Here is a 25,706-nt window from a genome sequence, read left to right as displayed (position 1 = left end):
GCTGAGTCAGGGTTTGCGCGCTGTCCTTCCTCCTTCTCTAATTCCCGTGACTCCTCTCCGGCCAGGAACTCGGGGTGCGGGGCAGGGCGGGGTCGGGTGAAGATTGATAATAATTGCGACCTTCCCGGGCGGTTGCCGTGAGCCAGAGGCAGCCGGCGTCAGCCCGTTTTACAGATGGGAAAACTGAGGCCCAGGGAGCCACGGCACATCTGAGATTTGCTCCAGAAACGTCACGGTTAAGCCCTCGCTAGAGAAAGGGGATCAGACAGGGGCCTCGAAGACTCGAAGAGGCTGTCCCTCTGTGGCCAGTGTCAGGTCCCCGCCCACAGGAGCCAGGCCAAGAGGCGTTGTGAGAGTTTAAGAATCTGTGTTACATCCTCTCACGGCGGGGCACCGAGGGCGGGTTCTGTTCTGTTACGTGGGGACTGGGTCAGGCTGCACCAGCTCAGGGAGCTGCCGAACAGCAGGACATCCTTGGAAGATAGCGGGATGTCGGCGGGGGGCGGGGGGTGGGGGCTGAGAGGGCGCACCCAAGTTGCCTGGGAAGTGTATCGTCCTGTCTGCAGGTGCAGGCCATTTGCTTCAAGCTGTGGAAAAACACTTAGAGCAATGCATCGCAGAAAACACGGCCTGCCCTGGCCGGTTTGGCTCAGTGGATAGAGCGTCAGCCTGTGGACTGAAGGGTCCTGGGTTCGATTCCCATCAAGGGCACATGCCCGGGTTGCGGCTCAATCCCCAATAGGAGGTGTGCAGGAGGCAGCCGATCAATGATTCTCTCTCATTGATGTTTCTCTCTTTCTCCCTCTCCCTTCCTCTCTGAAATTAATTATATATATATATATATATATATATATATATATATATATATATATATATACAGCTTTAGCTGGTTAGGCTCAGTGGATAGAGCATTGGCCTGTGGACTGAAGAGTCCTGGGTTCGATTCTGGTCAAGGACACATGCCTGGGTTTCGGGCTTGATCCCCAGTAGGGGGGCGTGCAGGAGGCAGCCAGTCAATGACTCTCTCTCATCATTGATGTTTCTCTCTCTCTCCCTCTCCCTTCCCCTCTGACATCAATACAAATATATTTTAAAAAAAAGAAAACATAGTCAAACAGGAGAGGCCAGGGGTCATGCATCCTAACAGCCACAACCTTCACCAGGCGGCCTGTCACCCCAGATGGGATCAGCGTGTCTGTGGTCTGTCTGTCTGTCTGTTGGTCCACCCTCCAGACCCACGCTCTCCCACAGACGCGTAACATGAGCCCCGGAGGTAAACATTATCTAACAGACACACACAAACACACACACCCCGTAAAAGAAAGTAGGTGAAATTAACTTTAATTCTATATTTTATTGAACCTGCAATAGCTGAGATAGTGCCATGAATCATGCCACCCACAGCAAACATTACCAAGGAGGTACCTTCCATCCTCCCCTGCACGCTGGGTGATGGCATGCTCGCAGATGGCCGCTACCTCCCACCAGAAAGACTGGGTCTGAATTCAGACCTCATCACCCTGACGCCTCCAGGGCGGCCTCTCGGCCTGAGTGATTCCAATCCTGCCCGGGAAGTTTCCCAACCACTGACTTGGCTGCCGGGGTTGCAGGAGTCATTGAATTATTCAGTATTCAATAATCACTAAATGCCATTTAAACAGTGGAGCTCACCAGCCCGGCTGGTGTGGCTCAGTGGTTGAGCGCCGGCCCATGAACCAGGAGGTCACTGCTCGATTCCCAGTCAGGGCACACGCCCGGGGTTGAGGGCTCGATCCCCAGTAGGGGGCGTGCAGGAGGCGGCCGATCCATGATTCTCTCTCCTCATGGATGTCTCTCTCTCTCTCTCCCTCTCCCTTCCTCTCTGAAATCAATAAAAATGTGTTTTTAAAAGGAAGAAGAAGAAAAAAAAAGGTGGAGAGGTCACCAGTCGCACCAGCCACATTTCAAAGGCTCAGTAGCCACATGTGGCCGGAGGCGCAGAATGGATGTTTCCATCATCGGGAAAAGTCCCATTGGAGGATGGGGCCAGGCCGTGAGTGCACCAAGGGCAGGGAGAGGCACATAGTAGGAGCTTAATAAATGTCTGCTGGCTGGGGGGATGGTGGGGAGGAGAGAGAGAGAGAGTTTAGAGAGAAAGGAAGGGTTGGGAAGAGCCCTCAGGCTAAAGGCAGCAGCTTCAGAGCCCGGTGCGGGGAGCAGCGGAGCGGGCAGTGTGTCGGGAACAGGTGGAACTTGGCAGTGAGAACCGAATGACACGGGCTGTGCTGGCGCGGGGACCGGGGGAGGTGGGGCCGCGCGCGGGCACACGGGGTGCAAAGCATCCGCTGGACTGTGCGGGCCAGAGCCGGGGACCCAGGCACGGAGCCCCGAGGACTTGCAGGGAGTGAGTCCTTTCTTTAGCTGGGTTTTCTCTCCATCAGCATCACCGTCATCATCAAAGTGACGTATATCAACTGTGGTTTTTTTTTAATCGTTTAAAAGTTTGCATGGCTCTTGGGGAGGGCGGGGATGACCCAATCAGACCTGAAAACCTCCCTGGAGGGGTGCTAATCCAAACCCTGTGACCCCCACTTTGAGGGTACTTGTTGGCCCAAGAGAAATGAGAGCGTAGGTTCCGCACACAGACCGGGAGGGCCCTGGCTGGTGTGGCTCAGTGGATGGAGCGCCGGCCTGCGGACTGAAGGGTCCCGGGTTCGATTCCGGTCAAGGGCGCATGCCCGGGTTGTGGGCTCGATCCCCAGGAGTGGGGGGAATGCAGGAGGCAGCCGATCGATGGTTCTCTCTCATCATTGATGCTTCTCTCTCTCCCTCTCCCTTCCTCTCTGAAATCAATAAAAATATATATAAAAAAAATAAAAAGACGAGGAGGGTCACGGTGGCTTTCCGCATGACAGCTTGACCCGGAAGCGGCGCTCACGGGGAACAGGAAACCCTGAGGTTCGCGTGGCTGATGGAGCCCTCGGCCATAAAAGGGAACAAAGTCTGACACGCCCGCAAACACGCACGCATGAATGTCAAGAACGCCATGCTGAGCACAGGGAGCCAAGAGGCGCAGGGCAGATTCCGTGAGAGGCGGCCGCAGCCAGCTGGGCGTGTGCGGGGCAGCTCAGGGCAGCTCAGGGCAGAGGATAGAGCCGGGGCCCTGGTGGGTGGCACGGAGGGCACCACGCGTTGGTCAAAATCCACTCAAGCCCGGCCGGTGTGGAAGTTTGTGCGCTTCCTCAAGAGGAAAATAATTGTTTTAAATATATTTTTATTGATTTCAGAGAGGAAGGGAGAGGGAGGGAGAGAGAGAGAAACATCACTGACAAGAGAGAATCATCGATCGGCTGCCTCCTGCACGCCCCCCACTGGGGATGGAGCTGCAACCCGGGCACGTGCCCTGGTTGGGAACGGAACAGCGGCCTCCTGGTTCATAGGCTGATGCTCGTCCACTGAGCCACGCCGACGGGCGGGGAAAATAAACGTGAAAGAATGGAAGTGGGGGATCGTGCAGCCGGTTTTAAACAGAATGGGGTGGCCGGTGACCGGAAAGATTGTCCTGCTGCTGATGGAGTTAGTGACTGAGAACTGGGCAAGGCGCCCGGGAAGGTGTAACCTGTGGCCTCGCTGTTGTTCTGTGGTTCGGAAGGTGGAGGAGAGCCCTGCCCCTGCCCTCCCTGGGCAGCCGCCCCGCCCTTTCCTTCCCCTCTTCTCCCCCCCACCCGTCTCCCCCAAACCCCCCCGCCCCCCGCAGTTCCCTTTGCCTCTCTCTCTCCTAAACTCTAAGCCACAAAGGGCCCTTCTTTGGCCTCTGGGTCTTGTTTCCTGAGCAAACGCAGCCCAGCTGGCTCACTTCTAGGACCTCTGTAACTTCCTAAATAAATTTCCTTATTTAAAAAAAAAAAGAATAGCCCTAGCGGGTTTGGCTCAGTGGATAGAGCGTCAGCCTGTGGACTGAAGGGTCCCAGGTTCCAGGTTCGATTCCGGTCAAGGGCACATGCCCGGGTTGCAGGCTCGATTCCCAGTAGGGGGCGTGCAGGAGGCAGCCGATCAATGATTCTCTCGCATCATTGATGTTTCTCTCTCTCTCTCCCTCTCCCTTCCTCTCTGAAGTCAATAAAAATACATATTTTAAAAAATCATAAAATAAAAATAAATAAATAAAATAAGATAAAAGAATAAAGCCGGGTTGGTGTGGCTCAGTGGTTGAGTGTCAACGTATGAACCAGGAAGTCATGGTTCGATTCCGGTCAGGGCACAGGCCCGGGGTTGCCGGCTCGGTCTGTTTCTATCTCTCTCTCCCTCTCTCTCCCTCCCACCCATGGCTCCCAAGCCTCCTTAGAGGGCTCTGGTCCCACCAGCAGGGAGGGCAGAGGGCAAGCACATGAGAGTCACTGCACCGTGTTCTCGATTCAGAGCTCAAGACCTGCAGAGAGGCATGAAGTGGGACCTCCTCGCTCCCACAACCACCCAGGCCCATCCCTGGAGTAACCACTTTTAGTGGGCGTGCCTGCCAGAAATGTCTCTTCCTGTGTGTGTCTTGTCTTCACTTATTATCATTATCTTTTTAATCCTTACCTGAGGACATGCTCATTGATTTGAGAAAGAGAGAGAGAGAGAGGTGAGAGAGAAACATTGATTGGCTGATTTCCATACGAGCCCTGACGGGGAATTCAACCTGAAATCTAGGCATGTGCTGTGACGGGGAATCAACCCCACAACTGTTTGGTGTATGGCAGCGGTTCTCAACCTGTGGGTCGCGACCCCTTTGGCGGTCAAACGACCCTTTCACAGGGGTCGCCTAAGACCATCCTCCATATCAGATATTTATTTACGTTACAATTCATAACAGTAGCCACATGACAGTTATGAAGTAGCAACGAAAATAATTCTATGGTTGGGTCACCACATGAGGAACTGTATTTAAAGGGACAGAAGGTTGAGAACCACTGGTGTATGGGGTGATGCTCTGACCAACTGAGCTCCCCACCCCCCCGGCCAGGGCATCCATCGGTACTGCTCATCGGTGCTGCATTTCAGAGTCCATTGCAGACACGATTAGAGCGTTTCCCCACCGAAACGTTCCAGGCTGCACGTCGTTAAATAGACCCCAATAGGAGCTGATGGGTTTTTCTTGTAATAGATGGTGCTCCTGTACCGTATACGGCACAAATCTGCAAGCGCCCGCTTTGAGCAATGCGTGTGCCACCCGAACCCCTATCAGGACAGAAACACCTCCTTCTGAAATGGCCGGATGCCCGCGTTGGCGGCCGATCCAGTCTCCCTGCGGCTCAGGTTCCTCTTGCAGACAATGTCGTCGTGAACGCCCTGGTGTAGATTTCACTGGGCATTTCCTCTAGGGCGCCTCTCTGTACCCCGAGTTTCTGGGGTCACGGTCGTGTGTGCCTCCAAAAGTTATACTGACGTGCTGCCTGCATGCCAGGTGCTGGCTCTTGGAGGTGGGGCAGAGTCGAGGGGGGATTTCTGCTCCCCTGTTAGCGGAGACTGATGAGAAGCAGGTCGTGACCCTGGCCGGGTGGCTCAGTTGGCTGCGCGTCGCCCTGTGCACCCAAAGGTCAGGACACGTGCCAGGTTGACGTTTCTCCCTCATGTTCATGGTTCTCTCCCTCTCCCTTCCTCTCTCTCTAAAAAATCCATTCTTTAAAAAAAATTTTTTTTTGAATCCATAAAGAAGATAATAGGCCCTGGCCAAGTAGCTCAGGTGGTTAGAGCATCGTCCCGATACCCCAAGGCTGTGGGTTTGATCCCCGGTCAGGGCACCTACAAGAAGCAACCAATGAATGTGTGGAACAACAAGCCTCTCTCTCTCTCTCTCTCTCTCTCTCTCTCTCTCTCTCTCTCTCTCGCTTTCTCTCTCTCTGTAAAATCAATAAATAAAAAGCTCAAAAAAAGAGAGAAGGCAATAGACAAAGAAAATAATTACTATTGCCCTGGCTGGTTTGGCTCAGTGGATAGAGCATCAGCCTGCGGACTGAAGGGTCCCGGGTTCGATTCCAGTCAAGGGCACATGCCTGGGTTGCAGGCTCAGTCCCCAGTAGGGGGCGTGCAGGAGGCAGCCGATCAATGATTCTCTCTCATCATTGATGTTTCTCTCTCTCTCTCTCCCTCTCCCTTCCTCTCTGAAATCAATAAAAAAATATATTTTAGAAAAAGAAAATAATTACTTAGAATTAAAAGGGCTGAGAAGGGAGCCAGCAGGAGGCTGGGGTAGATGGGTGACAGCACATGGAGGGGTGTCCCCGGCTTTGTGGGGGTGGCCGGAGTAGCAAATGCCCACGTGGCTACTCCAATTGCTCTCCCACCGGCATCCAGACACCCGCATCCATGTGGCACCTGCACTCTGGCCGAGGCGTGAGTCATTCTGCCCGAGCGGAGGGGCCCAGCGGAAGGGGGGGACGAGGGGGGGGCGCTGGCCCAAGCAGGACTGGGAGTTGAACCCAGCTCAGGCCTCGAGCCTGGGCAACACTCCCCGGAGAGAGGAGGGGGGCGAGCTGAGCGCGAGCGGACGCCCCTAACCCTCACCCTAACCGCTGAGAAAGTCAGGGCCCCACAGGCGTTCTCGGAAGGGTGGGCCACACACAGGAAGAGGGGGCAGTTCTGGCCCCACACGGACCACAGGCGCCCAGGCGCCCACCCGCTCACCTTCTTTGCACACAGGGCCCCTCCTCTCACCTCCCGTGGGGCTGCTCTTGAGTGTCCCCTCCTCAGAGGGCCCTCCCCACCCCTTCACCTAAACCGCACCCCCACCCCAGACACCCCCTCTCCCTCCCACGCCTGCTTCGTTGTCCCCGTCACCATCTGCTCGATGTCCTACTCCACGGAGACACTGTGTGTTAATCTCATGGTTCCTTCTAACACAGCGGTTCTCAACCTTCCTGATGCCGCGACCCTTTCATACAGTTCCCCACGTGGTGGTGGCCCCCGACCATAAAATTATTTCCGTTGCTACTTCATCACTGTCATGTTGCTACTGTGATGAATCGTCATGTCAATATCTGATATGCAGGATGGGCTTAGGCGACCCCTGTGAAAGGGTCGTTCGACCCCCAAAGGGGTCGCGACCCACAGGCTGAGAACCGCTGTTCTAACAGAAACTGCAGGAGGGGTTTTCGTCAGTTGCCCTCCTGGTTGTATCCCCCGGGCACCCGGCACATAGTAGGTGCTCAACAAATACTAGTGGGCTGAATGGAGGAAGCATTTGCCCCATCTCAGGTTTAAAAAGAAAAAAAGTGCAAAGCTCCTGGGGATGGGGCGTTCTCTCTTTGGACATCAGGCTGGGCGGCCCCCAGGCAAGAGGTCCCGTTACCCTCCTGCCGCTGCTCATCCTTCAAACGAGACCAGAGGGGGCTTGAGCGCGGCCTAGGGCCACACGGCCAAGCCCAGGCAGGCGGTCACTCAGCCAGGAGTTGCGTCTCTGCACATCCCTGGGTAGCCAAGGGGCACTGGCCCACTGAATGTTTGACTGTAATCGTGGCTGGTGGGCCTTAAGCGTCTGTAGGATGAGGTTCTTTGGAAAAATCACACAGTAAAACTGATTTGCGTGTGTGTATGTGTGGCGGTATATAGTTCTACGGATTTTAACACACGTGTAGATGTGTGTAACCATCGCCACAGTCAGGACACGGAACTTTTTCGCCATCCCTGTATAGTCCCGTCCTTCCCATCCCCAATTGCCCTCCGCACCCCACACAGCTACACATCTACTCTCTGTCCACATAGTTATGTCTTTTTGGAAATGTCATTGTATTCGTTTCCGATGGCTGTGGACGTAAGTGACCGCAGAGTGGCTTCCAACTACGCAAATTCCCTCTCCTCCGCTTGAGGCCTGCATTCCTCCTGCAGGCTCGGGGGGAGCATGTTTCCGGGTCTTTTCCAGCTGGTAGAGGCCGCCTGCTTCCCTTGGCTCGTGGCCCCATCCTCCGTCCTTAAAGCCACAGCGTAGCATCTTCCAATCTCTCTCCTCTCGGCCCCCCCACTTCCTTCCGTTATTACACCTTCTCTCTGCGGCTCCTTCGAACCCCTGTGATTCCATTGCAGGCCCTCCCTGGCCATCTCCCCATCTCAACATCCTCCCTCACGTCATCATCGCAGCTGCCGTATCCCTTCTCCCGTGCGGGTGTAGCCCAGGGGTCCTCAAACTTCGGCCCGCGGGCCACACGCAAATACAAATATTGTATTTGTTCCCATTTTGGTTTTTTACTTCAAAATAAGATATGCGCAGTGTGCACAGGAATTTGTTTGTAATTTTTTTTTTAAACTATAGTCCGGCCCTCCAATGGTCTGAGGGACAGTGAACTGGCCCTGTTTAAAAAGTTTGAGGACCCCTGGTGTAGCATCTTCCAGTCTCCGGGGCTGGGACGTGGACCGTGGACATCCTGGAGGCCATTCTTCAGCTCACCCTATATAAGAGCCATATATATTTTTTAAAAATATATATTTTATTGATTTGGTACAGAGAGGAAGGGAGAGGGATAGAGACTTTGAAACATCGCTGAGAGGGAAACATCGATCAGCTGCCTCCTGCACCCCCCACCCCCAATGGGGATGTGCCCACAACCAAGGTACGTACCCTTGACGGGAATCGAACCTGGGACCCTTCAGTCCGCAGGCCGACGCTCTATCCGCTGAGCCAAACCGGTCAGGGCATATAACAGCCAAATTGATGGGGCGATAGGTTGTGACCTTCTGAATCTGGCTTCGCCCACTTAAGGCGCAGCGCCTTTGAGCCTCATCGCGTGGCGGTGGGTGACCGTGTGGCGTATTTCTCGTCCTTGCCAGGTAGGCTCGCCCGTGCGTGCGCCGCTGTTCACCCGCTCACCTGGTGACGGATACGTGGGCTGTTCTCAGTTGTCGTCGATTATAAGTCGCGTGTCTTTAAACATGCGAGCAGTTGCCTGATTCAAACCCCTGCCTTCCTGACCCCTCGACCTTCCAACCCCCCGGAGCCCCTGGCCAGAGGAGCACACCGGGGGAAACCCCGTGGAGGGGCCCGGAGGCACGCCCCCACGGCACCGGGTGGGTAGGGGGGCCGCCCCGCCCGGGTTCGGACCCCAGCTCTGTCCTCTGCGGCTGTGTGACCGCAGCCACGTGACGTCTCCTCTCTGTGCTTCGACTTTCTCAGTTGGAGCAGAGAAGGGCCAGCCCCCGGCCCCCAGGGCTGCTGAGGAAATAGATGACTTAAGGCACCTGGTGGATTAAGGCACACGCTGTCCCAGAGAGTGCTCCTTTGTTATTTTAATTTTTTTCAACAAATATTGACACACCCTCTGTGTATGCCAGGGTCTCGGATATTGGCAATCAAGACAGACCCCCTCCCCACCCCCTCACCCCCCAAAAAATCTCTGGCTTCATGGACTTTATATGCAAGTGAAGAAAGGCAGAGACACTCAGTGTGATATGTAAACCATGAGAGCTTCTCAGAGGTGACGGGTGGCTGGGGAAAGCAAGCAGGGGGCGGGGTGGGGGGGAGCAAGCAGGGGGCGGGGCGTGAGGTGGGTTCAGTTGTCAACAGGGCGACAGGGGAGGCCTCAGTGACAAGTGGGGATGTTGGAGCAAAGACCTGTGAGGATGCCAGGCACAGGCCTGAATGGAAGACAGCACAGGCCGTGCAAAGGCCCTGAGGCAGGACTCCGCCTGGAGTGTGGCGGCCAGGAGGTCAGTGTGGCTGGAGCTGAGTAAGCAGGGGCGGGGGAGGTGGGGTGGGGGGGGTGTTAAAGGCAGGAGGGACCAGGGAAGCTGGTGCTGGGCTTCGCAGTCACCGTGAGGGCTTTGAGCGGAGGGGGGACCGTAGCCGACTTGGGTTCCGGCAGCCCCCTGGCAGCGGCGGGGCGAGAACTGACCGTGGGGGCAGCATGGAGGGAGGGAGGTCAGTAAGGAGACAACAGCCATAGCCCGGGAGAGAGGCAAGCAGCTTTCAACCCTCACCAAGTTCCCTCCAGGGAGGCCTCCCTTTCCTTCTCCAGATGAGGGCACGGAGGTCCAGAGAGGTTAGGCTACGTCTCCAAGGTCACACAGCTGGTTGGTAGCAGAGCTGGGGTTCTGACCCACATCTGTGCGGCTTCAGCCTATCTTCCTTCCCTACTGGGCGGGCAGGGCTGCCTCTGGAGTGGGTGACTGAGCCCGGGCCGCCAGGGGACCTGAGCCGGGACCGGTTTATTTACTGCACACCCGCTCTGTGCCAGGCACTGGGGGGTAAGACACTGAATGAGACAGACACTGTGTCCTAGTGGCAGAGGGAGGGGTGGCGGCTCAAGGACAGCTATGTGCTGAGGCATCCTTTGGAGACTGCTGTGTGGCCTTGGGGAAATATATTAACTTCTCTGGGCTCCATTTCTTCTGGCACAAAGTGGTGCTCCCAATACCCACCTCCCGGGGTTCTGGGAGGAGCCTGATAATGCATGTCCTTGGCATAGACTTTCCATAAAGGTGGCTCCCCTACCCCCCACCTTCACTGCTGGGGCCAGAGGGGAGTCAGACAGGGTCTGAGGCCTGAGGAGGCCATAGGAGTGGGCAGGCCCAGCCGGCGCAGGGCTGAGGAGCTGTGGCCACGCAGCAGGGAGAGAATGGAGGCCAGGAGACGAGGGAGGAGGCTGGGTTGAGGGTCGAGGGGGCCAGGAGAGCCCGGAGCTGGACTGGGGCAGTGGGGCCGGAGAGGGAGGGCCAGGGCCGGGCGGACTCTGGATTGGGAGGCAGGAGGGTGGACGCGCTGGGCCATTCTCAGAGTCTCAGGTCCTGGGGTCCCCTGAGCAGGGGCGGCCGGGCCCCTGCTAGGAGGCTCCGTGGGTGCCTGCCGGTGGCTGGTCACATGGCCCGCCCCGCCCGCCGCAGGCCTCTGGTCGGCTCAGGTGTCCTCCTCATTCCTCTGCTCCGATCAAGCGGCAGCGGCGCGCCAGGCCCCGGACGCGGGGTGGGAACCCCACGGCTCGCGACCCGGGGAGGACGGTCACCCTGGGCCAGATGGGAGGTCCGAGGTGGGAGGAAGGCGCACAGCACCCGTGGTCAGGACACACCGTGCGATTCGGCCCAGCAGGCCTCCCTGGTGCACAAGCCCAGAGACAGGCGGGGAAGTGGGGCGGGGGGCACCCCTGGCAGGAGGAGCAGCAGATGCAAAGGCCCGGAGACGGGAACCGTGCTCAGTACCTGGCGGGAGGGGGGCAGGGGGCCTTTAGCTGGAGTGTGGGGTCCAAGGAGGGGCCGGGACAGAAACTGTCTGGAGGACTGAGGCTCAAACCCCGGCCCGGCTTGGTGCGCTGTGTGGCCTTGGCCGTATCGCTCCGCTCCCCGCACCCCCATGTTCTCACCCGTAGCGTCATCACGTACAAGGAGATTTGGCCGCTCCCCCATTCGCCTCCTGTTTAGTGAATATTGATGCTCAGTTTTTTGTTGAGCAGCTGGTTGTTCTGCGCTCCGAGGGCACAGGTGTGTGGACGCTGCTGGCCTGCAAGGAGGCCCGGCTTTGGGGGTCTCTGAGGACCCCACGGAGGACTCTAAAGTGCCCGGAAGGAGAACCAGGGAGGCGGGTGGAGGACATAACCAGTGCTCTGTGACTTTCCTTCACTTGTTCCCTGCTAAAGCCCTTCATGCATTCACACATTCATTCACCACACATTCATTCATTCACTTACACACTCATTCATTCATTCACTCACACAAATTCATTCATTCATTCAGCCCACACTCATTCATTCATCACTCATTCATTCATTCACTTACACACTCATTCATTCATTCACACACTCATTCATTCACTTACACACTCATTCATTCATTCATTCACTCACACAAATTCATTCATTCATTCAGCACACTCATTCAGCACTCATTCATTCATTCACTTACACACTCATTCACTCATTCATTCATTCACTTACACACTCACTCATTCATTCCTCACACATTCATTCATTCGCGCATTCATCACACACTCATTCATTCAGCCACATACTGATTGCGCACGGGCCATGTCCCAGCGCTGTGGCTCCCGCCCTGGCTGCCTGGGCTGTGGCTCCGGCGGTTTGGAGATGGTAACGGCTCGTTTAAGCGTTCAGTGAAGACCCAGGCGCCCCTGGCACAGGATCCTTTCCTCGTCGGCATCTCGGCGTCCCTCTCCTGTAAACTGGGGAGGACATTTTCCCCCGAGGAGCTGTCTGTCTGGAGATCAAAGACTGAGCTGACGCTGGCGGCCAACCACAGCGTCCGCTTCCTCGGCATTTGTCAGGAGCCAGGCGCTTCACATTTTTATTCCTTTTAACCCTCGGGTAGGATTAGATCCCCGAGGTAGAAAGTGGCTTTTCCTTGTGGGACAGATGAGGAAACTGAGGCTCAAAGAAGTGTGAGCTGTTGCCAGAGGCACAGAGAGAGCCCAGGTCCAGGCACTTAAGCTGTTAATCTGCCTGGTAACTGATGACCCCACAGCTCCCATCCGCGGGGCTAAATCTGCCTGGCAACCGGTGACATCACTAAGACTACCGTCCAGGCTCAACCTATGGGGGACCTGATAGCGTCACCGAACAATAAAGTCATTATGATGTGATGAGGGCCTACTAAGTGCCAAACGCCTCCTCTGGGTTCACCCGATGTCCAGTGTCGCCTCTGTCTTGAGTATAATAATAACGTTAGCCCTGATTTATTGCTGCAGACCATGAGCCAATCATTTTTACGGCTATTGACACATTAAACCCTCCCACTAGCTCTACTGTTAAAAACTAACAAGCATTTATATTGTGCTTGCTCCATGCCAGGCACAGTTCTAAGCACTTTTTTTCCCTGGAGGTAATGATTATTATTATTCCCATTTTATGGATGAAGAAACCGAGGCACAGAGAGGTTCAGCGACTTGCCCACAGCCCCACAGCTGCTGGGACATAGACTTCAAAGCCACGTATTCTGGCTCCAGGGTTTCTACAGTTAACCAAGACACTGTGCTGCTCCTCTATTCCCGTTACCGTTGAGGAAACTGAGGCACAGAGCACGTGACACCCAGCTCCAGAACAGTACTCTTATTCACACCTGTACCGCTTTGGTTACAAAGGGCCTGCAAAGTCCCCATCCCCACCCCTCTGAGGTGACCAGCCCTCCCTCCCTGCTCCCTGGGGAGCAGCCCCAGCCAGGGACAAGGGGGCCTGCACCAGCAGACCATAGAGCACAGGCCGGCTTCCCCTCTGGGAACCCTAGCTGGCCAAGCTGAGCCTCACCAGGCTCCCCGAGCCCTCCCGGGACCCCAGGCAGAGGGCACAGTTCTCTAGCTTTGTCCTTCGGCTCCAACCTGACCCCCCCCCCCGCCCCCCATCCCACAGAGTTCCGCAGCTGGGGAGGGAGGCCTTCAGGAAAGACACTGGAGCTTGCTGGGCAAGTCGCAGCCCTCAGCGGCCTCAGTCTTCTCATCTGTCAACTGGGCAGACAAGGAGGAACCAACAGAAAAGGCCTCTGCAAGCCACTGGGTTTTCGACCTCACTGGGCGCAAACCCTCGCCTCCTTTTTGTTAAAGGCAGTTGTTTTCATGGGAAGAGTATTTTTTTCCCTTTAATGCTTCATTCATTCATTCATTCATTCATTCATTCATTCATTCATTCATTCAGTGAGTGTTTTCTTAAAGTAAAACGCACATGAGTGCCGTGCAATGGCTCGATGAATTCTGCAAAGTGGGCACAATATATAACCAGCCCCGGTCTGCCTCTACCCACAATCACCCAGTCCTCCAAGGGCCACCAGCACCTGCCTTCTAACACCATAGGCCACTTTGTCCTGGCTTTGAACTTCCCATAAGTGGACAGATGCTCTTGGGTCCCTCATTTTTCGTTCAACGTTATGTTTCAAGATTTTTTGTGACAAGACTGTTAGGTAGAGGGACCGGCTATTGAGAATGTGAGAAGACTAGACTACAGCGACTTGCTTCCTTTGGAAAGCTGACCAACACTCCGGACAGCCCAGGCGCATAATGCGCCAGCTTCCGGTTGGCATGCTGCCACCCTGCGCCTCCTCGCCGTGCATCTCGGTGCCCGGAGCCCTGGAATGCGTGACCCCGTAATCCCAGGCCCTGGGTCATCACGCCCCAGGCCCGCGCCCGGCAGGCTCGCTGCAACTACCAGACGTGGCTGTGAATTTATCAGCCCCCACGGGCGCCCAGCGAAGCGTGTCCCCAACGCAACGTCACCTCCGCCGGGTCCCCAAACCCTGGTCCCTCTCCCACACCACACACAGGAGGAGACGGGGGGTGGGGGGGGCATGCAGGGGGCAGGCAGCAGAGGAAGCAGGGAGCTCTTAACCATCTCCCTTCGGGCAGCTTCACGCCGTGGTTTGGGAAGGCAGCTGGAGCGAGGGACCCGGCCGGTGTGGCTCAGTGGTTGAGTGTCGACCTATGAACCAGGAGGCCAGGGTTCGATTCCCGGTCAGGGCACCTGCCCGGGTTGTGAGCTCGATCCCCAGTGGGGGGCGTGCAGGAGGCAGCCGATCAATGAGTCTGTCATCATGGATGTTTCTATCTTCCTCTTCCTTCTTCTCCGAAACCAATAAAAATATCGTTTTCTTTCTCTCTTTCTCTCTTTCTCTCTTTCTCTCTTTCTCTCTTTCTCTCTTTCTCTCTTTCTCTCTTTCTCTCTTTCTCTCTTTCTTTCTTCCTTTTTTAAATACTGTTTCAGCTTCTCCGTGGCTGGACGTGCAGGTTGGCAGGGGGGCTCTGCCGCGCGGGGGCCTGGCTGGCTTCTTGGGCCTCGGTTTCCCCGTTGGGGAAAGCGGTGGGGCCTTAGCGTCCGCCTTGGGAGGTGGGGTGCAGAGCCCGTGTCTGGAAAGCACTTGGCCCCACTGTGCACAGGGGAGGGGCTCCACCTCCCGCCAGCTGTGTGGCTTTGGGCTAGTCACTCACCCTCTCTGTGCCTTCCTTCGCCCATAACAAGAGGATAATAATCACTGTCACCTCGCAGGGCTGTTGCGGGCTTTCAGTCCCCCATTGGCACCGGGCAGATGCCAAAATGAGGCGCAGAGAAAGCTCCTCCCCAAGGTCCCACCAGGAGGGGGTGCCCCTCCCCCCCTCACTCCTCCCTCCTCCCCCTCTCGCCCCGCGGAGAGTCCCAGTGACCTCAGTGGTGAAGCTGGACACGGGCAGGCCCCGGGCCCGGCACCCGCCCGGCGACCTCTGACCTCCCCTGCTCCCGGTTCTCACGGTGTCTCCCCCACTCCTGCAGACAGAAGCTGTCGGGCGAATACTTCCGGTACAAAGGCATCCCCTTCCCCGTGGGCATCTACTCCCCCGAGAGCATCAGCATCACGGAGAACGCGGAGGTGCAGGACGACGACATCTTCATCGTCACCTACCCCAAGTCAGGTACCTGCGGGGGGGGGGGGGCGGGGGCACCCAGGACAATGGGCCGTTCCTAACGGGGTGGCCTTGGCCCCCAGGAGCACCCCTCTCCCAGGTCCCTCTCCTGCCCAGATCAGCGCTCAGGTCCCCAGGGAGCCTTCCCTGACCTCCGTGGCTAAAACAGCATCCCCGCCCCCGCCGCCGCCCGCCCTGGCTGGTGCTGCTCAGTGGGTAGAGCGTCGGCCTGTGGACTGAAGGGTCCCCGGTTCGTTTCCGGTCAGGGCACATGCCTGGGTTGCAGGCTCTATCCCCAGCAGGGGGCGTGCGGGAGGCAGCCGATCAATGATTCTCTCTCATCATGGATGTTTCTATCTCTCCCGCTCCCTTCCTCTCTGGAATCAATAATAATATATTTTTTAAAAATAAAAATAAATAAGAGAGCGTCCCCCTCCTGTCCCTCTCCATCCCCTTAACCTCCTCATCCTCTGCCCCATGGAATGCTGCCAGCAGCTGCATATTTTATCTGGATTTGTCCCCTGGTTTCCCACTAGAATCTGGGCTCCATGCGGGCAAATGTTTTCGTTTGTCTTGTTCACGGCTGGGTTCTCTGAGCCTGAAACAGGGCCGGGCACATCATAAGCATTCAATGCATGTTTGTTGAAGAAAGGGAGGGAGGCGGGAGGGGGAGGGGGAGGGAAGGGGAGGGAAGAGGAGGGGGGGGAGGGGGGGAGAAGATGGGAGGGAGGGAGGAGCGAGGCTTGCGGTGCCTTCACTCACAGTCCTTTCGGGAGGTTTTAGTGAGAGCGACAAACTTCGGCATTTTCTTCTCTAAACTGATGGGTTGGCACCTCTATTTCCAAAATATTTGTGAAATTTTTCAAAATATGACATTCACCCCTTCGGCATGGAGCTCTACGAGGGTTGTTTTGGGGAGCAGCTTTGAGATACAATTCACACCATCCACTCGCCCATTCTAAAATATTTTCATTGCCAAAACCGGTTTGGCTCAGTGGATAGAGCGTCGGCCTGCGGACTGAAGGGTCCCAGGTTCGATTCCGGTCGGGGGCATGTACCTGGGTTGCAGGCACATCCCCAGTAGATGTGCAGGAGGCGGCTGATCGATGTTTCTCTCCCATCGATGCTTCTAACTCTCTATCTCTCTCCCTCTCTGTAAAAAATCAATAAAATATATTTTAAAAAAATATTTTCAGCCGAAACCGGTTTGGCTCAGTGGATAGAGCGTCGGCCTGCGGACTGAAAGGTCCCGGGTTCGATTCCGGTCAAGGGCATGTACCTGGGTTGTGGGCACTTCCCCAGTGGGGGATGTGCAGGAGGCAGCTGATTGATGTTTCTCTCTCATCGATGTTTCTAACTTTCATCTCTCTCTCTACCTCTCTGTAAAAAAACCAATAAAATATATTTTTAAAAAAATATTTTCATTGATTTCAGAGAGGAAGGGAGAGGGAGAGAGAGAGATAGAAACATCAGTGATGAGAGAGAATCATTGATCAGACACCTCCTGCACGCCCCCCACTGGGGATCGAGCCCGCAACCCGGGCTCGTGCCCTGACCAGGAATCGAACCGTGACCCCCTAGTTCATAGGTCGACGCTCAACCACTGAGCCACGCCGGCCGGGTCGATTCACCTGTTTTAAAGTGCAATTCTATGCTGCCGGGTATTCACAGCTGGGCACCCATCACCACCGTCAATTTTAGAACATTCCCACCACCCCCGCAGGAAACAGGTACACACCAGCCATCACCTCCCAGCCCCACATTCCTGCCCCCAGGCACCGGGGATCATTAATCCGCTTCTGTCCCGGCTTCACCTGCTCTGGAAATTTCAAATCATTGGAATCGGGCACTGCGTGGCCTCTGACCGCTTCTCTCACTCAGCGTCACGCTGGCCTGGTCCGTCTCCACCAGCTCCTCACTGACTTGCGCTCACCACCTTCCAGTCCTTTGCCTTTAGCACAATGTAAGCTTTCTTTATTTATTTTTTTTAATATATTTTATTGATTTTTTACAGAGAGGAAGGGAGAGAGATAGAGAGTTAGAAACATCGATGAGAGAGAAACATCGATCAGCTGCCTCCTGCACATCTCCTACTGGGGATGTGCCCACAACCCAGGTACATGCCCTTGACCGGAATCGAACCTGGGACCCCTCAGTCCGCAGGCTGATGCTCTATCCACCGAGGCAAACCAGTTTCGGCAAGCTTTCTTTAAAAAATATGTTTTTATTGATTCCAGAGAGGAAGGGAGAGGGAGAGAGCGAGAGAAACATCAAGGATGAGAGAGAATCATTGATTTGCACGCCCCCTGCTGGGGGGTCGAACCCGCAACCCGCGCATGTGCTCTTGACCGGAATCGAACCCAGGACCCTTCAATCCGCAGGCCAACGCTCTGTCCACTGAGCCACGCCGGCTGGGCCCACGGTGTGAACTGTATGCACGATCCCCCTTCTCGCACATACATCACATGCACGCGTACACACTTGCACACGTGTGTTTTTTTTTTATTATGGAGAATAAACTCCAGGGTACGGAATTGCTTGGTCGAAGGGCTGTGCCTTGGCAATGGTGGTGGAGACGGCCAAGGTCCCTCCGTGCACCCGGTGGCAACCTGTCCCCCAGACAGCAGGCTGTGCCCGAGGTGCCCGGTGGTGACGCTGGCACCCACAGGGAGTGACTTAACGCCACCGACCTGCACGCTTCAAACGGGAGCGCTGGCCAGTTTCACGTTCCGTATGTTGTACCACAAGGAAAGCATTCTTCCCTGGCAACAGGGGGTGGCACTGCCAAGGGGCGAAGGCAACCGTGACCCCCTGGTTCATCGGTCGATGCTCAACCGCTGAGCCACACCAGCCGGGCCGATTCACCCGTTTTAAAGTGCAATTCTGTGGCTGCCGGATATTCACAGCTGGGCACCCATCACCGCCGTCCATTTTAGAACATTCCCATCACCCCAACGGGAACCGGTACCCACCGAACCACGCCAGCCGGGCGTTGGGGGACGGGGCGGGGGGGCGGACAGTGAGTGTCCCCGGGTCCCTGGCAGCGCGGGCCTCTGTCCACCACGCAGCCCGGGAGCGGAGCCTCGGAAAGACCCATCCTCCATCTGCAGGGTCCTCCGGCGCCCTCTACTGGCGGCCCTGGGCATTGCGCCTCCGGCCGGCAGGGGAGAAATGTGGGCGGGGCGGGCGGGGCGGGCGGGGCGGGGAGCGGTGTCCAGCGCCTGCATCTCAGCATCTCAGCATCTCAGCATCTCAGCACAGGGCAACCCAGAGGGGATCTGGAGCCGAGAGGCAGGGCCCGGAGAACTGGCCCAGGGTCCCTGTTAGAAGCCCGGGCAACACAATACTAACGGGAGGCGGTGGCTAGCGTCAGCATCATCATCACCATCATCACTTCTGGTCTGACTTGCCTGTGGTCTCCCAGAATCCGCGCCTGTGAACCTGATCGCTGATGAGGCCCCTTCCTCCTACATGTCATCTGTGCCCCCCCCAAATCTGGGGGTGACTCCCAAGAAGGGGCAGTGAAAAGAGCTGAGATTTTTTTAAGTCGACGCCTGGATTCAATTCCAGCTCCCCCCCCCACCCCTCCACCCCCCATGTATTAGCAAGTCCTTCTGCCCTAATACATAAGCCCCAGAACCTAAGAAGCTGGGCCCAGTAGACGTTTATTTCTCGTCCTGCAAACGCCAGCCAGTGCAGGATACAGGGAGGGAAGTGTGTGTGTGTGTTTGTGTGGCGGGGCGGGGGGGGGGGGGGGGGAAGGGGGTGTGACCCAGTGGCCTGGCTCCTTTGGGCTGTGGCTCTGTCATCCTTGGGAGCCTCAGTTTCCACTGGCATCTCTGCAGCCAGCCAGCAGTGGGGGGGTGGGGGGAGAGAGGGGGAGAGAGAGAGAGAGAGAGAGAGAGAGAGAGAGAGAGAGAGAGAGAGTCAGTCACATGGGAGGTTTTAATGGGCCAGGCCTGGAACCGGCCGCACATCACTGCCACCTGCATGTCCTTGGCTACAGCTCAGTCACGTGGGCCCACACAGTCCCCGCAGGAAAATGAAACAGGGTTGGACGGAGGGCTAGCCAGGCTCCGCCACGCGCCCGCCGCTGCCCGGCTTTGCCACCTGGGCCGGCGACCTTATTTCTCCGAGCTGTCTCCTGCTCTGAAAATAAAGACAACCAACTCCACCCCGTCCCCGCCGGTTGTGCGGAAACCCGCAGCCATTTGTGCAGTGAAGGGAGCCAGGCTCGGCCCCATCGCCTCCCCCCCTTGGCCTGTCCCCACCTCCGATTCATTTGCCCCCGTTGCTCCCTCCAGGCACCAACTGGATGATCGAGATCCTCAGCTTGATCGTCAAGGACGGGGACCCCTCCTGGATCCGCTCGGTGCCCATCTGGAAGCGGGCGCCCTGGTGTGAGACCATCATGGGAGCCTTCAGCCTCTCGGACCAGTCCAGCCCCCGCCTCATGAGCTCCCACCTCCCCATCCAGCTCTTCACAAAGGCCTTCTTCAACTCCAAGGCCAAGGTGCGGCCGGAGGGAGAGGATGGGGGGGGCATAGCTAACCGATGAGGTTGGCACATCGTTAAGTGAGCACCTACTACGTCCTGGCCCTGACCTAGAACAGCAGTAAAAAAAAATAAAAATAAATGCGAGTCCACATTCTAAAGGCGGACAGGCAGCGAACAGATGGGCTGGGAAAGGAAAATCTTGATTAGGTCCAAGATGGAAAAATTCACAGCCGCGGAGCAGAGGGTGAGGGTTACAGGTAGAGTGGGGGTTGCGGTTATAGGTGGTCAAGGGTGTTCGCAGTGAGAATGTCCTTTTGAGGAAAGACCTGGGAGGTGAAGGAAGAAGGCAGGGGGGTGTTTGGGGGAAGAAGGTCCCAGGCAGGGGGTGGGGGGTGGGGCAGAGTCGGTGCAAAGGCCCTCTGGTGGGTGTGATGTGTCTGCAGACCAGCAAGAAGGCCTGTGTGGCCGGAACCAGGTGAGCGAGGGAGGTGGGGAGGAGTGGAAATGAGGTCAGGGAGGTAACCGGGCCAAAACCGCGCAGGGCCGCGTTGGCTGTGGCTTATGGTGAGCGAGACCGGGCCGGGGAGGCTGAGCCAGCCCCGCCGGGGGCCGACCGCGGTGCTCACGGGCGCCCTCCGGCGGCGAGGTGGGGCACTGCCCGCCGCGAAGGCGGCAGGAGCTGGGAGGAGGCGAGAGTCCAGGTGGGAGGTGCCCTGGGTGGTGGCCGCGGAGGTGAAGCAGAAAGGCTGGCTTTCTCAGGTGAACCAGGACGATGTGGCGACAGATCGGATGTGGGTGTGAGAGAAACATGAGTCAAGGGTGTCTCCAGGGCGTTCAGCCTCAGGAAGTGGGAGGATGGGGCTGGGCTATCATCAACTGAGATGGGGAGGGCAGGGAGCAGAGGCGGGGGCGGGGAGGGATGTTGGGGGCTCTGCACGTCCAGGTGGAGGTTGCCAGTGGGCAGTGAGAGAGATGAATCTGGGTCTGACAGGAGAGATCTGGGCTGGGCACAGATATTTGCAATTTGTAGACAATTAATAGGTAGGTAGGTAGGTAGACGAGTAATGCAGATAGAGACAAGATGGGGACTGCAATCCAGGGGTCCCCAAGGCCCCCCTCAGGCTCCCTGGTTCACTAGAGGGACTCAGAAGCTGGCAAAGCTGGTGGACCCACAGTCACGGTCAGCCTAGCGAAAGGGTGGAGGCACGTGGGGCGAGCAGAGACGCGGCGCCAGCTCCCGTGGCCTCTCCCCGTGGACTCGCATGAACAGCGCCCAGGCCCTGCGCGATGATGCGTGCCGGCCAGCACGGAGCACTGCCCCCAGGGACGCTCACCCGAGCCATGGGCCCGGGGTTTTTTGTTGTGGTTGTTTTTTAATATGTTTTTTATTGATTTCAGAGAGGTAGGGAGAGGGCGAGAGATAGGGACATCCATGATGAGAGAGAATCATTGACGGGCCGCCTCCTGCACGTCCCACACTGGGGATGGAGCCCGCCACCGGGGCATGTGTCCTGACCGGGAATCGAACTGTGACCTCCTGGTTCATAGGTCAGTGCTCAACCGCTGAGCCACGCCAGCCAGCAGGGTTTTGTTGGAGGTTGGTCGCATACACGTGGCTGACCACCATGTGGCTGACCACCATGTGGCTGACCTCGGTCTTGGGAAAGGAGACAGTTGACAGGGAAGGACATGTCTGTTGGGACTGGAGGGGGGATGCTCATCCTATAGCATAAAACCCTAATATGCAAATCAATACAACAGCGGAATGACCTGGTGCTATGATGTGCACTGACCACCAGGGGGAGCGCCGCTCAGCCAGAAGCCGGGCTCACGGCTGGCGAGTGCAGCAGCGGTGGTGGGAGCCTCTCCTGCCTCCACCGCAGCGCTAAGGACCCCTCGGGGGATGTCTGCCAAGGGGTCCCAGACTGTGAGAGGGCGCCGGCCAGGCTGAGGGACCCCCCCCCCATGTGCGAATGCCGTGCACTGGGCCTCTAGTAGAATATAAACCTGGTTAACAGATTGGAGCCAGGGAATTGAGGTCTCAAATGCCAGGCCCAGGGGCTGGGACTCTGTCCTGGGGCGCTGGAACCCAGGAGGGCGGGGTCCTCGCGGGGTGAAGAAAGACCCCCTGCGGCTGTGTGGAGGCCGGGAGGCCAGGGAGGGGGCTGGGCGGAGGTCCAGGAAGGAGAGGATGAGGCTGGGGCCTCAGCACTGGGGACAGGAAGGAGGGGCGGCGTCCCTCCTCTATTGGTCCACACCTCTCACCCTGATCGCCCCCGTCCTGAACTCCGTGCCTTTCCTCCTCTGCTCTGTGTCCCCTGAAGCCAAACCGTCCTTCCTCCTGACCCAGAAACAGCCCCTCCCTCCCTCCCTCCCCCCAGCATGTGGTTGGAGGGAGCGCTCCCGGTTCTCTGGGACGAGGTGCAAGGATCTGAGCTGCCAGAAGCTGGGAAGTCCCCTGGGAAGTCTACCCTGAGTCCTTCCTGCTGCAGGGCCAGGAACGGAGCTCAACACACACAGCCTCGGGGCCGGGGGGCCGGCCGCCATGACGGACGCCTTCTCTCCTCTCCCAACACCGCATGCAGGTCATCTACATGGGCCGGAACCCCCGGGACGTGGCCGTGTCGCTCTATCACTACTCCAAGATTGCCGGGCAGCTGAAGGACCCCGGCACCCCTGACCAGTTCCTGCAGAACTTCCTCAAAGGCGAAGGTGAGGACGGGGGCGGGGGTGGGAGCCCCTTGTGGCCCAGAGGGAAGAGGGGCAGCGGGGGGATGAGAGAGAGAGAGACAGAGGGAGAGAGGAGACCTGGAGACCGAGAGAGAACCAAAGGCACCGACAGAAAGGGAGAGGGAGCCAGAGAGAGGCTGAGCTGCAGGGACTGCGCCGGAGACAGAGGGAGGCAGAGAAAGGGATGCAGACAGAGAGACAGGGAGACAGGGAGACAGAGGGACACGGGCACCAGGTGTTGGGGGGAGGGGATGGGGGGGCATCCAGCTCCGAGGGGCCAGGCCTGGGCCAAGTGGGGCTAGTCAGGCGGCCCCCCCTACCCCCGTGAGCGCCAGCGGGGGCCTCGCTGCCTGGCCCTCACCCCTCCGCCCCTCTGCCCGCAGTGCAGTTCGGCTCCTGGTTCGACCACATTAAAGGCTGGATTCGGATGCAGGGCAAAGAGAACTTCCTGTTTATCACCTACGAGGAGCTGCAGGAGGTGACTCCCCCCTCCCCCCTCCCCCCCCCCCCGCCCCCCTACCCCTGAGCTGGCCCTGCACCCCACCTGGCCCAGCACCCCCCTCTCCTCCCCTCCTCTCGCCCCCCACTTCCCCTCCCGTAAGGCCTCCTCCACGGTGGATGATGCACCAGGTACTGGGCCACAGCAGTGAGCAGAACCGGGTCCCTGAGGCCTCGAGCGGGAGCAGGACCAGGGACAGAGATAAACTAGGGGGCCTACGGGAGAAGAGCTGGAGAAGGGCAGGCGGAGAGGAGGGCCAGGACTGTGCGGGCGGGATTTTAAGAAGGTGGAGCCCGGCCGGTGTGGCTCAGTGGATAGAGCATGGGCCTGTGCACTGAAGGGTCCCGGGTTCGATTCCGGTCAAGGGCACATGCCTGGGTTGTGGGCTTGATCCCCAGTAGGGGGCGTGCAGGAGGCAGCCCATCAATGATTCTCTCTCATCATTGATGTTTCTCTCTTTCCCTCTCCCTTCCTCTCTGAAGTCAATAAAGATATCTTTTAAAAGAAAAAAAACAAAAGAAGGGGGAGGAGGAGGAGGAGGCCTATGGGAAAAAAAAAAGTGGAGGAGGAGGCCCCCAAGAGAAGACAACAGTGACCATCTAAGGGAGGAGAGGGAGCCACGGGCAACCTGGGGAAAGTGTCCTGGGCAGAGGGACCAGCCAGTGCAAAGGCCCTGGGGTGAGCATGTGTGTACTTGGATGGAGGCCTCCTGGCCAGAGCCGAGTGAGTGTGTGTGCGTGGGGGGGAGGGGGTAGTGGTGGGGAATGAAGGCAGACAGTGAGGACTGCGGCTTTCCTCTGAGTAGGGGGGAGCCATAGGTGGCTTCTGAGCAGGGGAGGCCATAGGAGCAATGACCTCATGTTGAACTGCGGCTACGGAAAGTGAGCTGCGTGGGTGGCTGTGATCTGGAAGGAAGAGGGAAGCAGTGGAAGGGAACACCCTTGGGAGTTAGACTGGGACCCTGTCAGGGCCCCATCAGACATAACCTGGGACAGGCACCCGGGAGAGAGAGAGATGCCTTCGGGCTGGAGCAATCAGGGAGGGCTTCCTGGAAGAAGAGGCCATGCAGCGTGCCTACGGCTTTGCTCAGCTCCAAGGAGGACGCGCTGGGCTTCCAGCTGGAACAACCCACCGTGCACGTGCCCAGCTGTGCTAGGTTTAGAGCGAAGGTCTGTCCTGAGAGCCCAGGAGCCCGGGAGGCGCCCTCACCCACGGCCTGACATGTTCCCTTTGTGTGTATGTGTGTGTGTGTGTGTGTGTGCGCGCGTGCGCACACGCGCGCACTTGGCGTTTTTCATCCTTGACAGTATCACAGGTGTCACCCATCTGCCCCTTTCGCCCCCTCACTTCGTGTGTGTTTTGTATTCTCTGTTCTGTCGCTACTTTTTTTTTTTTTTAATACAGAGAGGAAGGGAGAGGGAGAGGGAGAGAGAGAAACATTAATAACGAGAGAGAATCATGGACAGGCTGCCTCCTGCACACCCCACACCGGGGATCAAGCCCGGCCGGGAATTGAACCGTGACCTCCCGGTTCTAGAGTCCATAGGGAGCCTCGCCAGGCGGGCCTGTCAGTCCCTTTTGCGTGTGGGAAGAGCCTGGATTCCGGTGTCAGTGAAGCCGTTAAAATCTCTCAGAGCCTCGGAGGTCTCGTTCTTAAAGTGGGAGGGAAACGCCAGGTCGCGGGGCCATTGTGAGGACCACAGCGCCTGGCACTGGCCTGTTGTCACCCCCCGACCAGGTTAGAAGCCGCAGCGCATCCTCCTTGCAGCCGGGCAAAGCCGTAGGCACGCTGCATGGCCTCTTCTTCCAGGAAGCCTTCCCTGATTGCTCCAGCCCGAAGGCATCTCTCTCTCTCCCCCGGGTGCCAGTACCGTGTGTAAAGTAAGGGCGACCAGGCTCCGCGCGCGAGGGCCTATCTGATTAGTGGTAACAATAACGGCCGAGGCCGGCACCGAAGGCTGCGTACGATCCTCTCATTTGACCCTCACAAAGCGCAGGCGGGTGCGCCACCCGGGGCTGAGCCTCACGGAACGGCCGACACTTGGTAGTTGTATGTGGCTCACCCCAGCATTGTTAGCATCCCAGGTTTTTCTGTTTTAATCCTCACCCAAGGATATGTTTCCATGGATTTCTAGAGAGAGTGGGAGGGGGAGGGGGAGAGAGAGAGAGAGAGAGAGAGAAACATTGATGTGAGAGAGACACGTCGATTAGGTTGCCTGCTGCACGTGCCCTAACCAGGCCCAGGGGCTGAGCCTGCAACCGAGGTACGTGCCCTTGACCGGAATCGAACCTGGGACCCTTGAGTCCGCAGGCCGACGCACTCTCCACTGAGCCACACCGGCGAGGGCTGTCCCAGATTTAGAGGAGGAAATGGGGCCGATAACCCGGAGGGAGTGGGAACCTGGCTGGGGCACAGGGCTCCTCCCTGGGGCGCCCAGGGCTCGTTTCTGTGGACAGGAAGACCCCGAAAAGATGTCGGCATCACCCCGCCCCCTCTCTCCCATCCAGCTCCATCCTCCGACCCCAAAACTGGGCCACGCAGCCCCGCCGAGCTCCTGGGCTGCCCCTGGGTGGGAGGAGCTGCCAACGTGTGCGGCTTTCTGGGCCGAGCCTGTGGTTCAAGAGGATAAAGGAGTGGGTGGTTATGAAACCAGGAATGGCCTGGAA

The 25,706-nt window shown here is 57.6% G+C and overlaps 1 protein-coding gene across 1 annotated transcript in view; it reads left to right on the top strand.

Annotated features, from left to right (window-relative positions):
• The window catches only part of SULT2B1 (sulfotransferase family 2B member 1), a 34,552-nt gene that overhangs the window by 4,831 nt on the left and 4,015 nt on the right, over nt 1–25,706 (top strand). Inside the window, exons 2-5 of the mRNA XM_059665981.1 lie at nt 15,183–15,322; nt 19,618–19,826; nt 22,396–22,522; nt 22,924–23,018. Of these exons, the coding sequence (XP_059521964.1) occupies nt 15,183–15,322; nt 19,618–19,826; nt 22,396–22,522; nt 22,924–23,018 (571 nt within the window). The remainder of the gene's footprint in view (nt 1–15,182; nt 15,323–19,617; nt 19,827–22,395; nt 22,523–22,923; nt 23,019–25,706) is intronic.

The sequence above is a fragment of the Myotis daubentonii genome, chromosome 15, assembly GCF_963259705.1.
Source record: "Myotis daubentonii chromosome 15, mMyoDau2.1, whole genome shotgun sequence".
Taxonomy (NCBI): Eukaryota; Metazoa; Chordata; class Mammalia; order Chiroptera; family Vespertilionidae; genus Myotis; species Myotis daubentonii.
This window is presented reverse-complemented; position numbering and strand designations above follow the sequence as displayed.